At 52.4% G+C, this 13,668-nt stretch overlaps 1 protein-coding gene across 10 annotated transcripts in view; it reads right to left on the reverse strand.

Moving 5' to 3' along the window:
- Positions 1-698: 698 nt before the first annotated feature.
- The window catches only part of P2ry2 (purinergic receptor P2Y, G-protein coupled, 2), a 22,966-nt gene continuing 9,996 nt past the window's right edge, over positions 699-13,668 (reverse strand). For 2 of the 10 annotated variants that reach the window (XM_013511812.1, XM_013511815.1), the window contains exons 2-3: positions 5,160-5,243; positions 699-2,430 (exon numbers count right to left, since the gene is read on the reverse strand). In XM_013511812.1, coding sequence (XP_013367266.1) covers positions 1,296-2,426 — 1,131 coding nt within the window. In that variant the 5' untranslated portion in view covers positions 2,427-2,430; positions 5,160-5,243 and the 3' untranslated portion in view covers positions 699-1,295. The other 8 variants (XM_005379958.2, XM_005379957.2, XM_005379960.2 and 5 more) reach the window with 8 other exon arrangements.

The raw sequence follows: 13,668 nt of genomic DNA on the forward strand, positions 1-13,668 counted from the left end.
CAAAGGAAGCCTCATGGCCAGGGCAAGGGTGAAGCCTCATCTCTGGATTGAGCCTGGGCAGCTGCCCAGCCTGCTGTTGTCTCTGCATACCTGCTGGCTGCCCTTGCTCAGAATGTGTCCTGCGCTGGGTGCTCTCATGAGCTGCCTTTCTCAGAAGCCCCAGCGCAGGACTGCCCAGTCCAGGAAGACTTCCCTGGGCCCCTAGCCATAGCCCAAAGCATTTGGCATGACCCAGCGGTACACTGTAGCAATGTGTGCCTGCTTGCAAGAGCCAGTTGTTAAATTTTCAGGAATTTTTCAAAGAGATGGCATTGCACTGACAATCTGAAACTGGCCATGGCAGGAATGGCAATAGGGAATGCTACAGATAAGGGGTTCTTCAACTCCACTGAAGGTCCAGGTTAACATTTACCAGCATGTGACTGGTTGTCACCCAAACTGGAGAACCCTAAGGACTGAGACTCTGCCTGAGTCTTCTCTATCTCACACAGAAACGGGACAGAAGCCAACTGACTTTAAAGTGGGGACATACCCAGGATCTGGAGAGGATTCCTAATATGACTCTCCCTGCCCCCCCACAAAGCGCCTAGTGAGAAGACAGGCGGCAGAAGAGAACGGGTTGGAGAAAGGCCTTTGTGGAGCTGTGGAAAGCTTCCTAGGCCGTGCCCCCACCCTCTGACCATACAACACAGCACAGCTCCACAAGCAGCACAACCTTTAGTATGTTACAGTCTCAAACTGGGTCCCAACCCAGGGGCACCTCCAGATAGGCATATGACATCAGCCCCAGATGTTCATCTCTTGGGCTGGGGGTACTTCTCCAAGCTGAGTCCACTGTGTCACTCAGTCTCATCCCAGATCTCTGTGGGAACTCAGCTCTGACACCTTACCAGGGTCCTCTCTGGTCAACCTGTGACTCTGCCCCCTACTCCGGCTAGCTCAGGCCCAGACGCTGCTGTGTGGCCTTGGTAAGGCATCTTCCTCTCTGCGCCTGCATTAGGCTGGACCCCAGCAGAGATACCATGACAGGAACAGCCAGCTATCTGCACGGGGGTCAGGTGGCACAGGCCCTGAACACTTCCCTTTCTCAAAACCTTATTCTCCATTCACTCATACAAGTGATGACTGGGGGATCTGGAGACGGGTGCCTTTCTGGACCACAGGGGAATATCCTCAGCCTCTGACAATGACAAAGTCACTGATGGTCCATATCTGGGAACACTGTTCCATTTGAATGAGCCATGGTCCCTACAGCTACTCCATATAAACTTGCAGAAGCCCAAGGGGCTCAAGTCCTAGAGCCGGATGTCCTTAGTGTTCTCGCTTCTGGCCACCGTGGGCTCTGTCTGCTGAGAGTCCTCACTGCTGGCTGGCACATCTCTCCTCTGGGCGCCAGTTCTGTCGGACCTGTGGAGGCCCAGCCTGCGGCGAGCCGGGGTGGTAGGGGTGGGGTCTGTGGGTGACTTGGCATCTCGGGCAAAGCGGACAAGCTTCTGGCCAGCCAGGAAATAGAGGACGGGGTCAAGGCAACTATTGGCACTGGCCAGTGGTCGTGTGATCTTGTATGCCATGTTGATGGCATTGAGAGTGTGGCAGCTGAGATCAAGTGAGCGGAAGGAGTAGTAGAGGGTGCGGGTGACATGGAAAGGCAGGAAGCAGAGGGCGAAAACAGCCAGCACCAGGGCGATTGTGCGCACCGACTTGCGCTTGGCCCGCGGCAGCCCTCCTGTGGTCCCATAAGCTGGCTTGAGCAGCCGCCGTGCCATGAGCACGTAACAGACCAGGATGATGGCAAAGGGCACTGCAAAGAGCAGGCCCAGCATGATGGAGCTGTAGGCCACAAAGTGGCTGAAGAGTTCAGGTGCTGAAGTGTCATGGCAGGTGATCCGGGCCCCACGCACACTGGTGGTGACAAAGTAGAGCACAGGTGCCTGGCAGGCCAGCACCAGCACCCAAATGGCCACTGCCACCCGGCGCGCATAGCGGGCCCGGCCCCAGCGCAGGGATCGCAGAGGGCGCAGGACGCCCAGGCATCGGTGCACGCTGATACAGGTGAGGAAGAGGATGCTGCAGTAGAGGTTGGTGTAGAAGAGGAAGCGCACCAGCTTGCAGAGCACCGTACTGAAGGGCCAGTGGTCACCATGGGCATAGTAATAAACCAGCAGTGGCAGGGAGGCTGCATACAGCGCATCAGACACAGCCAGGTGGAACATGTACGTGGTGGAGGCATTCCAGCTCTTGAGGCGGCACAGGAAGATGTAGAGTGCCACGACGTTCAAACACAGCCCAAGCACACACACCACACCATAGGACACTGGCAGCAGCACATACTTGAAGTCCTCATTGAAGCGGCACTTGTAGCCTAGCTCATCCCCATCCCAGGTATCATTGATGGTATCATTCCAGGGGCCCAGGTCCACAGCCATCACCCTGCAGGGAAGGGAGCAAGAGGGACAGCCAGGAGGTCATGGCTAGAGCTCAGCAGGGAGGTCTGACACCCACCTGACCAAAGCCTTCAAATGCCCACAGATTCTCCTAACCACATTCAGGGCTTTTGTTGCCATCTCTCCCTGGACTCAAAACCTCAAGGCAAGGAACAAGATTGCACGGGGCCCATGAATAGCATAATCATATGTAATTCTATTATATCAGAATCATATAATATATGATGATATATAATATGTAATTAGAATCCAAAACTTTAGAACAGGGGCCAAATCCATCCCACCCAGCTATTTTTTATAAGTAAAGCTTTACTGGAATACAATACGTATTTGTTTAAGAAGCTAAGCCGTTGTGAATTCTGTGACTCCTAAATTACTAATTCTCTGACCTTTAAATATAGTGCTGACCTTGCTCTAGACCCTCAGGACCACAGAACTTGAGAGCCAGGCTTTGAGTTCTGAAATCAGAGGATCTGGGGGTCACAGAGGGGTATAATTTTGGATTCCTGGGGAAGGGCCTTTGAGGCTGGCCCTCTCCACCACACACCAGTGCCCTCGCCTGGTGAGGCCTTCCTAGCCAGGGCAGCTCAGACCTTTTGGGGGAACCGCAATGTTCTTCCTTTAGCTTTCACGGGCCAAAATGTGGGGAGGCTGAAGAATTTCCCAGGGTCTCCCTCTTCCTTCATTCTTTCTTTTGGATTTATTTATTTATTTAAGGTATTCCTATACTGTCACTTCCTACAACTGCACTTAGCAGTCCCTCCAGCCTGTGAGGTTACCAGATAGGACAGTGACCTTCCTGAAGACTCTAGGGAAGTCTGGAGTGCAAATGAGGGTAGGGAGTAGAGGTAGCTTATTTTATGGGGCAAATTTAAATTCTTCCCTCACCTACCCAGTTTCTCTATGTATACTATTTAATAAGGGTCCTCTACCTTGTCCCTAGTGAGCATATGTCACCCCATGGGGTCTGACCAACCAGCAGACAGTAAATGCTTGGAGGGCAGTCACTGAGAGAGTGACCCATAAGAACTCTCTCAGGTGGGAGGCAGGGGACAAAGATGATGCCCTAAAGGGCACATATGTGTCCCACAGTCCCCAGGAGGCAGCCTGGAAATCACACCAGCAGTCCAGATGGGACAACCCTCCTGAGTCTCAGATTTCTCATGGGTAAAATCCCCCACCCCTGGAGAACCGCACCACCAAACTTCCCTCAGGGGAAACTATGCCTCAGTGGGGACAGGGTGGGCCCTTCCTTCATGCTGCAGGCACTCACTGTCACCCCACACTGCTGCTCTGCTCCTGCCCCACTGCTGAGCTGGCTGCTCTCCTCAGGGGTGGGTCATGTCCCTGCACAGTTTCTTGCTGGTCACTAACAGTGGAATCTCTGACACTGAGAAGAGGGTGGAGACTTCCTTGCCTCATTGTGGACTGAGGGAGGTGCTCTGTCCACCTGTGTTAAGACATCCTGGCCTGTCCCTACCAGGCCAGCTGGGGACTCCATCACTGTGGCCCTGGTCCAGACTGAGTCTGCCCTCCCTTCCCTACACTGGCTGGCTTACCAACCTGTGAGTCCTCTTCCTAAGCCCCCAGCATCTACTTTAGGAGGACAGCCCAGTCCTCTATCTTCTCCCTCAGGCCTCTCCTCTCCCTCTCCTGACCTTGGACCTCACCCTGGGCTCTGTGGAGGCTGCTCTTCCCGACTTTGTCACTAGCCCCTCTCGCTACTCATTGACCCCACTCCAGAAGCTCCCAGTCTAGGAGATATGAGCCCTTTGAAGGTCCAGGGCTTCCCTGCCTTTGTTCCTGCTGGGCTTTCAGTCTGGAAAGCCTTCCCTGAAGCCACCCACACAGCACTCCACTCCACCCACCCCTCCAGGCTCTTCTCAAAGGCACTTATCACAGGGCCCTTCCAGCTATCCTTAGGCCTTATTGGTATTTTGTCCTGTGTTCCTTGAGGACTGGCTCCCTCAAATGCTTTTCTCTGTCCCTATCACCCAGCAAGATGCCTGTCCCACTGCAGTGAATGCAGGAAAAAGAAAATGAATGAATAAATGATGAATGAGTGAATGAATAAAACCAACACAAGAAGCTGTGGGAGCCCAGAGGAGCTGAAGGTACCTCTCCTCTCCCTCACTCACTGGAGAGCCTATAGGAGGACAATGGTACTTAGAGATTTCTCAGCTGCTGACTCTGGATGGCCATGCATCAGCCCAGCCCTTCTGGGAGCCCAGCTCACCTGGGGCCTTCTCCTGACCCAGATGGGTGCCAGGACTGTTTCTCCCTCGACAGCTGCAGAAGCCCAGATGGCTCAGGGACATGCCAAAGGAATCAGGTATTCAAAATTCCAGAGGAGGGTCAGCTGTCTGAGGCCAGCCAAGTGCTTTTATCGGCCCATCTCTGGCTCCTATCTGATCAAATGTTTCCCATTTTAGGGTCCCTCTTACCCTTCCTGTTCAGATGCCAGGTCTGGGTCGAGCAGCTTCAGGCATCCCCCGCCTGAAGAGGTTAATGAAACTATTTGTTCAAGGTCAAACTGCCAAGAATTGGACAAAACAGGCAGGACACCCAGGGCTGTCTGGCATCAAAGTCCTAATTCCTTATGGCCTGGGATAAAGGAGCAGGAAAAGGCACTGCCTTAGAATTCCCCCATACTAACCCAAAGGAACCTGCCCAGCCTCCCAGCCTGTGGGCCCGGCCCACCCCACACACCTGTACCTGACAAGCCCCTGCTCTCTGGGTCGGGATGCTCAACACAGGCTCAGGTTCCTCACTCATGAATGCGCGCCTGGACTGGGAGCTCTGCAGGGAAACAGGAAAAACAGGTTCCCTGGCCTGGGGCCACACCCAGACTCCAGCATTTTTCAGGGCTAGTAGCTGCCGAAGGGGGCTCCTGCAAACACAGGGAGGTGGAGATGCTGGCCTGGCTGGCCCCTGGGTGCAGGAGGTCAGCCAGGCCGAGCCCTCCCAGGGATGCCTTTTCTTTTGGCCCCAAAAGGGCAGAGAGGCAACCTTACGTGCTTGTCCTGGTCAGAGTGCCCTCTGCACAGTTGCACCCCTGCCCTGATGTCTACCCGCAGCTCACACGCTCCAGGGATGAGGTGCTCCCAGCTCCTTCCCAGGCATCCCCCTTCAGAGGAGGGGGGTCTGTAAGGGAAGATCTCCCCCATATCCTGCGGGGTAGAGCTGGCCTCCAGTGTTCCCTCCCAAAGTCCTGGTTCTGCCCCACAGCAGGAAACTTGTCAATATCCTCCATGCGCAGCACATACTCTATAGTACTTCTGCTGACACAACTCTGCCCAAGCCAGCTCTCTATCCAGAGCCCCCCTCCTCCCTGACTTCCACCCCTGGGCATTGGTATTCTGCCATAGTGGTATAAACACATGCATGCCACACCTGAATACACAGAGGCACATACACACCCAGCACACTCAGGGTCACACGCAGCACACACCGGCATCATCTAGAGCAATGGTGGAGAACCTGTGATGGAGAACCTGTGCCTCAGGCTGACATGGGCTGCAGAGGGCTATTCAGATCATTGAAAGCTCTAAAACAGTTCGCTGTCACTGGTCTAGACAGTCAGGTCCGAAACAGCCTTTGGAAATCATCTGTGCCAAACCCTCACTTAACGGAGGAGGAAACTGAGGCCAAGGCCTCACAGGAACCCCAGGACAGAGGCAGAATTAGAACCAAGCCTTCTTTATTCTGGCCCTGGCTTTTGTCTCACCTGTGAGTCCCTTCCATACATCACACACAGGGCTTCAGGGAGGGGATGGCTGACTGGGAAAGGGACCCTCTGCATGGCAGGTCCCAGCCTGCTAGGACCTCAGGCACAGCATGGGAAAAAGAAAGTCCCCTTCTGGAATGATCTTTTCTCATTTTCATTTCCTCAGAACAGTGGAGTGGGACCTGGGACAGCTGAGGCTGGGTCCCCAAGTGCAAGTGGGTGGAGGCATGCAGGAACAGGGCCCGGATGGGGCCTAGGAAGTGCTTCTGGCCATTGTTTACTTGTTGCACCTTGCCCAGCTGCCTCAGGCTGACATGGGCCAGAAGCCTGTTTGCTACCTGTCTGTCTACTCTACAGTATAGTGACAAGGTGAAAAGCACCACCTTCTCACCCCGCTCCACCCAGGCACTCTCCAGTGTCTCACCGCTTCAGGTGAGGAGGGAGACGCCACTTTCTCAAGTTCATCTTCCCTTTTCTGAGTAAGATCTCCACCAGCCTTCCAGGATGCAAACCCTCTCCCTCATCCTGTCCACCGAGAGCACATCACTCACCAAGTCCCCCCAGAGCTACTAGCAAAGTTCCCCAGCTGCAGGCCTGCACTTCTCCAGACCACGGCCCCACGGCTACTCTGCCCCAACACACCTGTCTAACCTGCACACTGTGGTCATGTAGTTCTTTAAAACCTAAATCTGATCACACTCTAGGGAGCTTCAAATCCTTCCATGGCTCCCTGGGGTCCTCAGGCTAATATCCAAGCTCTTTAGCCTGGCACCCAAGGGCCTAGCTGACCTGGTCTCTTCCACCGCCCCGGGAAACACACTTCCACCTTCATGCTCCCATCTCGGCACTGCACAAGCAGCCACATGGTCATATCTTGCTCAGGAACAGTTTCTCTTATTTATATATTTATTATTTTATTTACTTATTTTTAAATGGAGTCTCACTATGTACTTCAAGCTGGTCTTGAACTCACTATGTAGCCCAGAGTGGCCTCAAATTCACAGCAATCCTCCTGCCTCAGCCTTCAGAGTGCTGAGATTATCTTCAGAGTGCTGACATGTGCTACCATGTCCAGCAGTTTCCCTTATCTTGTATCATGACAAGAGTGGAGTGCTTTCTCTGTGCCAATTTCATACACCTCTTCCCATTCAATCTTGAGACTCAGAAAGGCTAAATAACCTCTCCAGGGTCATACAGCTGGCAAATGGCACACAGCTCTGATCTGACTTCAGAAGCTGTGCCCCACCCTGCAAGGCCCAGACTCTGTCCCCAGGAAGCTCCCTGACATGCTTGTCTGGTTAGGTGTCCAGCAGAGGAGAACCTGGCAGGCAGAGCCTAGCATTTACTCTTCTTAGTACTTCCCCAGTGTTAGGTGGTGGGGATAGTTATTATACCCATTTCTCAAGTAGAAAAACTAAGGCCAGAAAAGGGTAGTTAGCTCAAGGTCTCACCAAGATCACCAAGAGAGTCAAGGGCAGAATCAGACCTAGCATGTAAACAACCAATATGGGTCTTTTTCTGTGTATCCTCAGGCTACTAAACCCAAAGCCAGGAGGAGGAGCCAGAGCAGTTCCCAAGCTGGCTTAGGAATTTCAGGGCAGTTTGACAACATTCCAGCTCCTCCACTAGAGTGGTTCTGGAATGTGCTGCCCGCTTGGCTGGTGGCCCAGTCCAGCCTGGCAGGGGAGAGTGTCCTGTCACCATCCTGGAGACCCCTGCTGCCTGTCTCTACCAGGGGAGGATGTTATGAGGGGAAACAGAGAAATCCTAGTTCTGCCATTCCCAGCAGCAGGAACTAGACAAGACTCTCAATTCCAAAGTCTAAATCTCAATTTCTTGATAGACCAATGGAACCTGTCCCACAAGGTTGTTGAGATAGTTTTATGAGATGATTTTCAGTTTTTTTTTTTTTAACCATGCTGGGGATCAAATGCAGGGCCTCTTGCATTCGAAGCAAGCACTCTACCGTTAAGGTATACCACAACCTGATTTAGACTTATTTTACGACATAATAAGAAATGAGCATATGGGGAAGGCAGGAAGAATGGGGTTATCCCAGGAAGACAAAAAGGGACAGGAAACCCCTCAGAAATTATGGTCAGGGCTATAGGTAGCAAGGCCACAGCAACTGACCACAGATTAAGTGTCTCATACTGAGGGCCATCCTCAGGGAGAAGGCAGTCTATGGACTCCCAGTAGAAGCCAGAAGCCCTTTACCTTGCATCCCTCCTCACTCTTCCCAGAGGTGGCCATTTCCATGCCTGTCCTTGTGTGGGGTGCCGGGACTCTGAGGTCAGACCCTTCCTGATTCCAAGGAGGTCACTCTCAAGGTGGAGAAGGCACTCCCAGAAACAGGCAATGACACCTCAGGGTGATCAGACCTGAAGGACACCATGGAAGTCCCCAGCAGGGATGAATGGGTAGCTAGGGAAGGCTTCCTAGAGCATTTTGGGTTTTTCTGTTTGTCTGTTTAACATTTCTTTTTATTAATACACATTTGCAGTACATAATGACTCCAGTCTTCACGGGGAGTTGGTGCACATACACAACGTATCTTAATTCTTTTTACTTCCCCTTCCTCTCCTCCTTTGCCTTCCTCTATCTCTTGATCCCTTTCCCATTTGCAACTCCTGTAGTCTTATTACACTGGTACCACGCTAGCTTAATGCCTTTAATTCTAGAAAATGGCTTGCTAGCTAGTAGAAAGAGCTTTTCTTTTTTTTTTTTTTTGGTTTTGGTTTTTTGAGACAGGGTCTCACTATGCAGTTCAGGCTGGCTTTGAACTCACTATGTAGCCCAGGGCGGCCTCAAACTCTAGGTGATCTTCCTGCCTCAACCTTCAGGACTGCTGGGATTACAGGGCTGTGCCACCATGCCTGACCTTCATCATTTCCCTTTAAAATGTGATTTAAAATCAATACATTTAAGTTTTTTGAAAACCAGAATTGTGATCATAAGTGATTTATTTTTATTGGCTGATTGCAGAAATTATTGCACTTTTTAGAAATTTGGCCTTTTCACTGGGGAATAGGGCTTATCTCTTCTTTTATTTTAGTAAGTTTTTATAGTTTTATCATATGGGTTTTTCATAACTCTTTTCTGTTTTTGTTCGTGTTTGTTTTGAGGTGGGATTTTGCTACATTGCCCAGGTTAGTCTCAAACTCTTCAGCTTAATTAATCTTCCTGTTTCAAACTCCCAATAACTGGGACTATAATCACATACTACTACGTCTGGTCATTTTACATGTTTCTTTTTACTATTTTTTATTATTCTTATTAGTACACGCTTGCAATACGTAATGCTTACCCTCCTTGTGTGTAGTTGCTGACTTGCATTTTGGAAAATGGGTGGGAGTCAGGTGGTTGGAGAGAAAGGAGCAGGAGACCAAGGAAAAACCAGAGCAAAAGCAACATGAGCTGCTACTCATCCCTGTGGCCTGACAGCAGTACAGAGCAGGTGGGCTGCTTAGGACTAGGAGCTTAGAAGTCACCCCCTGTCCTCACCCAAACATCCTGCAAGGCCTGAAGACCAACAAGTCCCCCAGCCTTGCCTGATATGTGTACCAAGAGCTTGATTGCTGGCCTGGGGAACAGCTCAGGCGTGACCTCAGATGTCCCCTCAGCTGCTATTGGACATTGGCATGATGCTTCCCCTGCAAGAGACACTCAAGGCTCTCTCCCCCTTTCCTCAACGTTTCCCTCTTGGGCCCTATGATCCTGGTGGTGAGGGATATTCACTGAGGCTGAAGTCAGAGCATCTGACTGGGTGGGTCTCAGATTAGCCTGGTTTACGGACCAGGAAACTGAAAACACCTGCCTTATTTATCCAAGGCAGAACTTCAAACCACCCCTCCCACTGCACCCCAGCTGAGCCTAGCACAGGGCTACAGAGATAGCTACTGAATTAAACAGGCTCAGAACCATTGTGCCCTGGTCTCCACCCCAACTATCACATGGGAATGCCTCCAGCCAGACAGGCAAAAGAAATCTGGGTTTATGTTACATGTTAGAACCTCCTAGGCTGTGCAGTCTTGGTCAAGTCAGATCCTTCTCTGTTCCTTGGGTATTTCACCACTCCATAGGACAGCTCATGAGGAATGAGTAAGACAAAGAGGCGAGTGGGCACTCCATGGTATTAGCAAATCATACATTGTCCTGATGTGTTGGCTGCATATGTCCATCAAAAAGGAGACACTAAATTCCAGGAGCTCACAATCCTCAGCAGGGGGCCCTCCCAAGTGTTCCCAGCAGAGGGGCAGATGTCACAGTCTGAGCAGTCAAGGAGACTGCTGGAAGGGAAGCTGTGATTCAATTTGAGAGGTGCACAGAGGGTCTGGCTTCGGAGGCAAGAGAAAAATGGGAGGAGCCACATGCAAAAGGGGACAAAAGCAAAGAACAGGAGATGTGCAAGTCTGCAAAGCTGAGATTACTGTATCTTCCTCTCAGTCCTTCAAGTTCACTGATCCTCAGCATCCAGTTCCAAGAGGGTCAGGTTCTGGGAGTGAGTACTGACTTCTTTCATTCTGCCACTCATGCTTCTGATTCCTTCTGGTTTGGGATTCTCAGAGCCACAGGAGTCTGCACTTGGCATTAATACAGCCTTAAGTCACATTCCTAGAAGCTATGAAGTCTCAGCAGACAATCGCCAATGCTCTTCTGTGCCCAACTTCACAGGCATGGATTGAGTCTATATGAGTGATTAAGCTACAACCAAGGGAAGCCCACAGCAACTCCAAGCCTGAGGCAGGTGGCGACAGTGCTTCCCAGAGGAGCTGGGACTTGGTAGATGACTAGGGGCTTGTTAGGTGAACAAAGAGGTGGGAGGGCACTGAAGGCAGAAAGAGAAGCCAGTGCCAAGACTCAGGGGGTGTGAATGCTGCCTTTAGGAGGTCATGTGTGGCTGGCATGGGAGGTTAGGAGCATGGAATGTGTGGGGGCCAGGCTGAGGAGCTTGGCCTCTATTAAGGCTTAAGAGGAGAAGGACACAGTCAACACTGACCTTTACGAAGATGGTATCACATGGAAAGTGGCTAGGATTGGGGAGTCTGAAGGGAGGGAGACAAGGGAGGAGACCATACATATAAAGATGTGATAAGAACAGCCGTCCCTTGGCCCTATGAGGTGGAGTGTGTCCTTCCGCGCCCACGGTGCAGCCATGGGAAGAGTCCTCTGTCTACAAGCTGGACAGGAAGGCTGGGTAATCACCAGGAATCCACATCAGTACAAGTCTGAAGGAGGCCCTTAGTGCCTCGGCCTCTCCTTCGGGAGCTGCAAGGACAACTGACAGGGTACCAGAGTGGAGAACTAGTAGCTGCCCAGCAGAGACCAGGGTGCTCACTCTCCCATCAGAGACTCCTGCTACTCACTCTAGGCCGAGAATGATTTAGGCTTTGGAGGTTGGGTGACAGGGCAGTGGAAGCAGTCCTCTGCTCAAAACCCTCTATTGCTTTCCGCGAAGCAAGGCCACTCCATCTGACATTCATTTATCAAACACTCCCTGCCACCTGCTCTGTGACCAACCTGTGCCAGGTGTCAGGGACAGAGTAAGAAAGCAGGGATGGCTTGATCTCATTCTGAACTGGCCTTTCTCTAAGGGGGGTATAGAGGCCAAGGAGGGCTCCACAGCCAGCTTTTCTACATCAGGGAGAGTCCAGGCCTGAGGATCCAAGAGCAGCCTCAGAGGAAGTTGTAGGCTGAAGGGTGCACCAGACAGGCCTTGAGGAGGCAGGTAGGGGAGAAGGAAGATTTCATCAGGAGCACCTCCTCCTCCCCTCCCCAGATCAGCAAGAGGCCTGGGCAGGTATCCTCTTAGCAGCAGCTGGGTAACAGGATCACAGAAAAGTCCCAAAGACAGGTTTGCTTGCACAATCCTTCACTACTGCATGTGTGTCCTATTAGAGTCTTCAAAGAGCATTCAAATCTATGGAATATTACACCTCCCTGTGCATTGCACTTAGCTCACAAAACCCTGTCTTAACTGGGTTGGGAGTATGGCTCAGTGGTAGAGGATATGCCTTGGGTTCCATTCCCAGCAAAACACTCTGTCTCTTTCTCTGTTTCTGTCTCTGTCTCTGTCTCTGTCTCTGTCTCTGTCTCTCTCTCTCTCACACACACACACACACACACACACAAACCTTTTCCTGACCTCTATGAGAATGCTGATAAGCAATCTGTATTTGAAGAGGCAAAGATCATCATTCTCCAAACTAATACCTAGAGAGACACAATATCCTAAAATTTAAAGTCACAAAAATCTAAGCTCTCACGGGCCACTCACTGGCTCTTGGGGGATGCCTTCACACTCTCCTAGGTGGTCCTCGGGGGATCTGGAAGCCTCAGAGCCCTGTACATCCTAGGCAAGAGGAGGACAAGAATGGAGAGGCCACAGGCTTATTCTGCACGTTGAGCTCAGCAGCCATTTCTGAAGGTTGCTGGCTGTGCCCCCACGCATATCCCAGCTCCTACTCTGTACCTCTGGTCAGCCGAAGGGAGCAGGGAGAGAAGATGGAGTGACAAGCTTCTGTGCCAGGTCTTCCTCTCACTTGCAGGTGCCGGCCTCCTTTCACAGGCTGGCTGCCCGAGAATCTCCTTTTTCCCACTCCTACCCACAGATAACTGAGACTTCCCTGGGGCCACAGCCTGACCCGCAAAAGCTCATTATTTTAGCTTAGATCCCCAACAAGGCTGTGGACACAGGCAAACTGGGGATGCCATGCTGAGAGGGATGGCAGTCACCTGGCTCCATAAATCCCAAACTTGCAGTGTTGGTTCTCAGCAGGGCCTGGCACTTGGGCCTGCCTCCTAGGGGGCATGGCAGCACGGTGTGGGGGACACCCTGCCTTTCTCTTGACTGACCCTCCCCACAGTAGCACCTGCCAGATTAAAAGTCTCCCAGCAGATTAAAGTCTTAACTGTCCTTCGCTCCTTTCCAGTCTTACCGTCGCCCAGGACAGGAGGAGGGCCACCTACAGTGAGGGGGTGGGGGCGGTGATAGGAGCGCAGCAGGTCTCCTGGAGCTCTTAGATCTCAGACCGCGGCCTCACGCCCAGGGGCGCCCACACAGACAAGTTCCGCAAGTTCGACTTCTTACTCCTCAGGGCGCGCGCACTCACCCACTAACACACTGAGTTACCCAATATGCGACCTAACAGGGTATTCGTCCTCACTCACCGAGATTACGCTCCAGGGGAGACCAAGTTCAACACGGATCCGCAGCGTGCTTACACTGTCCACTTATGCGGTGCACCGCGGCTCCGATCCGCGCCCCAGTGGGACGGCCGGAGGTACACGGCCCTCTCCCTGCCCACAGCTGAGTCGGCACCCGAGCCAGTCGGACCAGCGCCTCCTCCCGCCGCGCCCGCCCTCTCTGCGCTCACCCGCCCCTCACCTCCGCGCTGAGCTCGCTGAGCTCGTCCTGCCCCAAGGCTGTGCCGGCGGTGCCCCGGTGCTCGCACCCGCGCCCCACCGCAGCGCGGGGCCCCACGTGCCCGGGAGCGG

The sequence above is a fragment of the Chinchilla lanigera genome, unplaced genomic scaffold, assembly GCF_000276665.1.
Source record: "Chinchilla lanigera isolate Chin_1 unplaced genomic scaffold, ChiLan1.0 scaffold00013, whole genome shotgun sequence".
In the NCBI taxonomy this organism is placed as follows: Eukaryota; Metazoa; Chordata; class Mammalia; order Rodentia; family Chinchillidae; genus Chinchilla; species Chinchilla lanigera.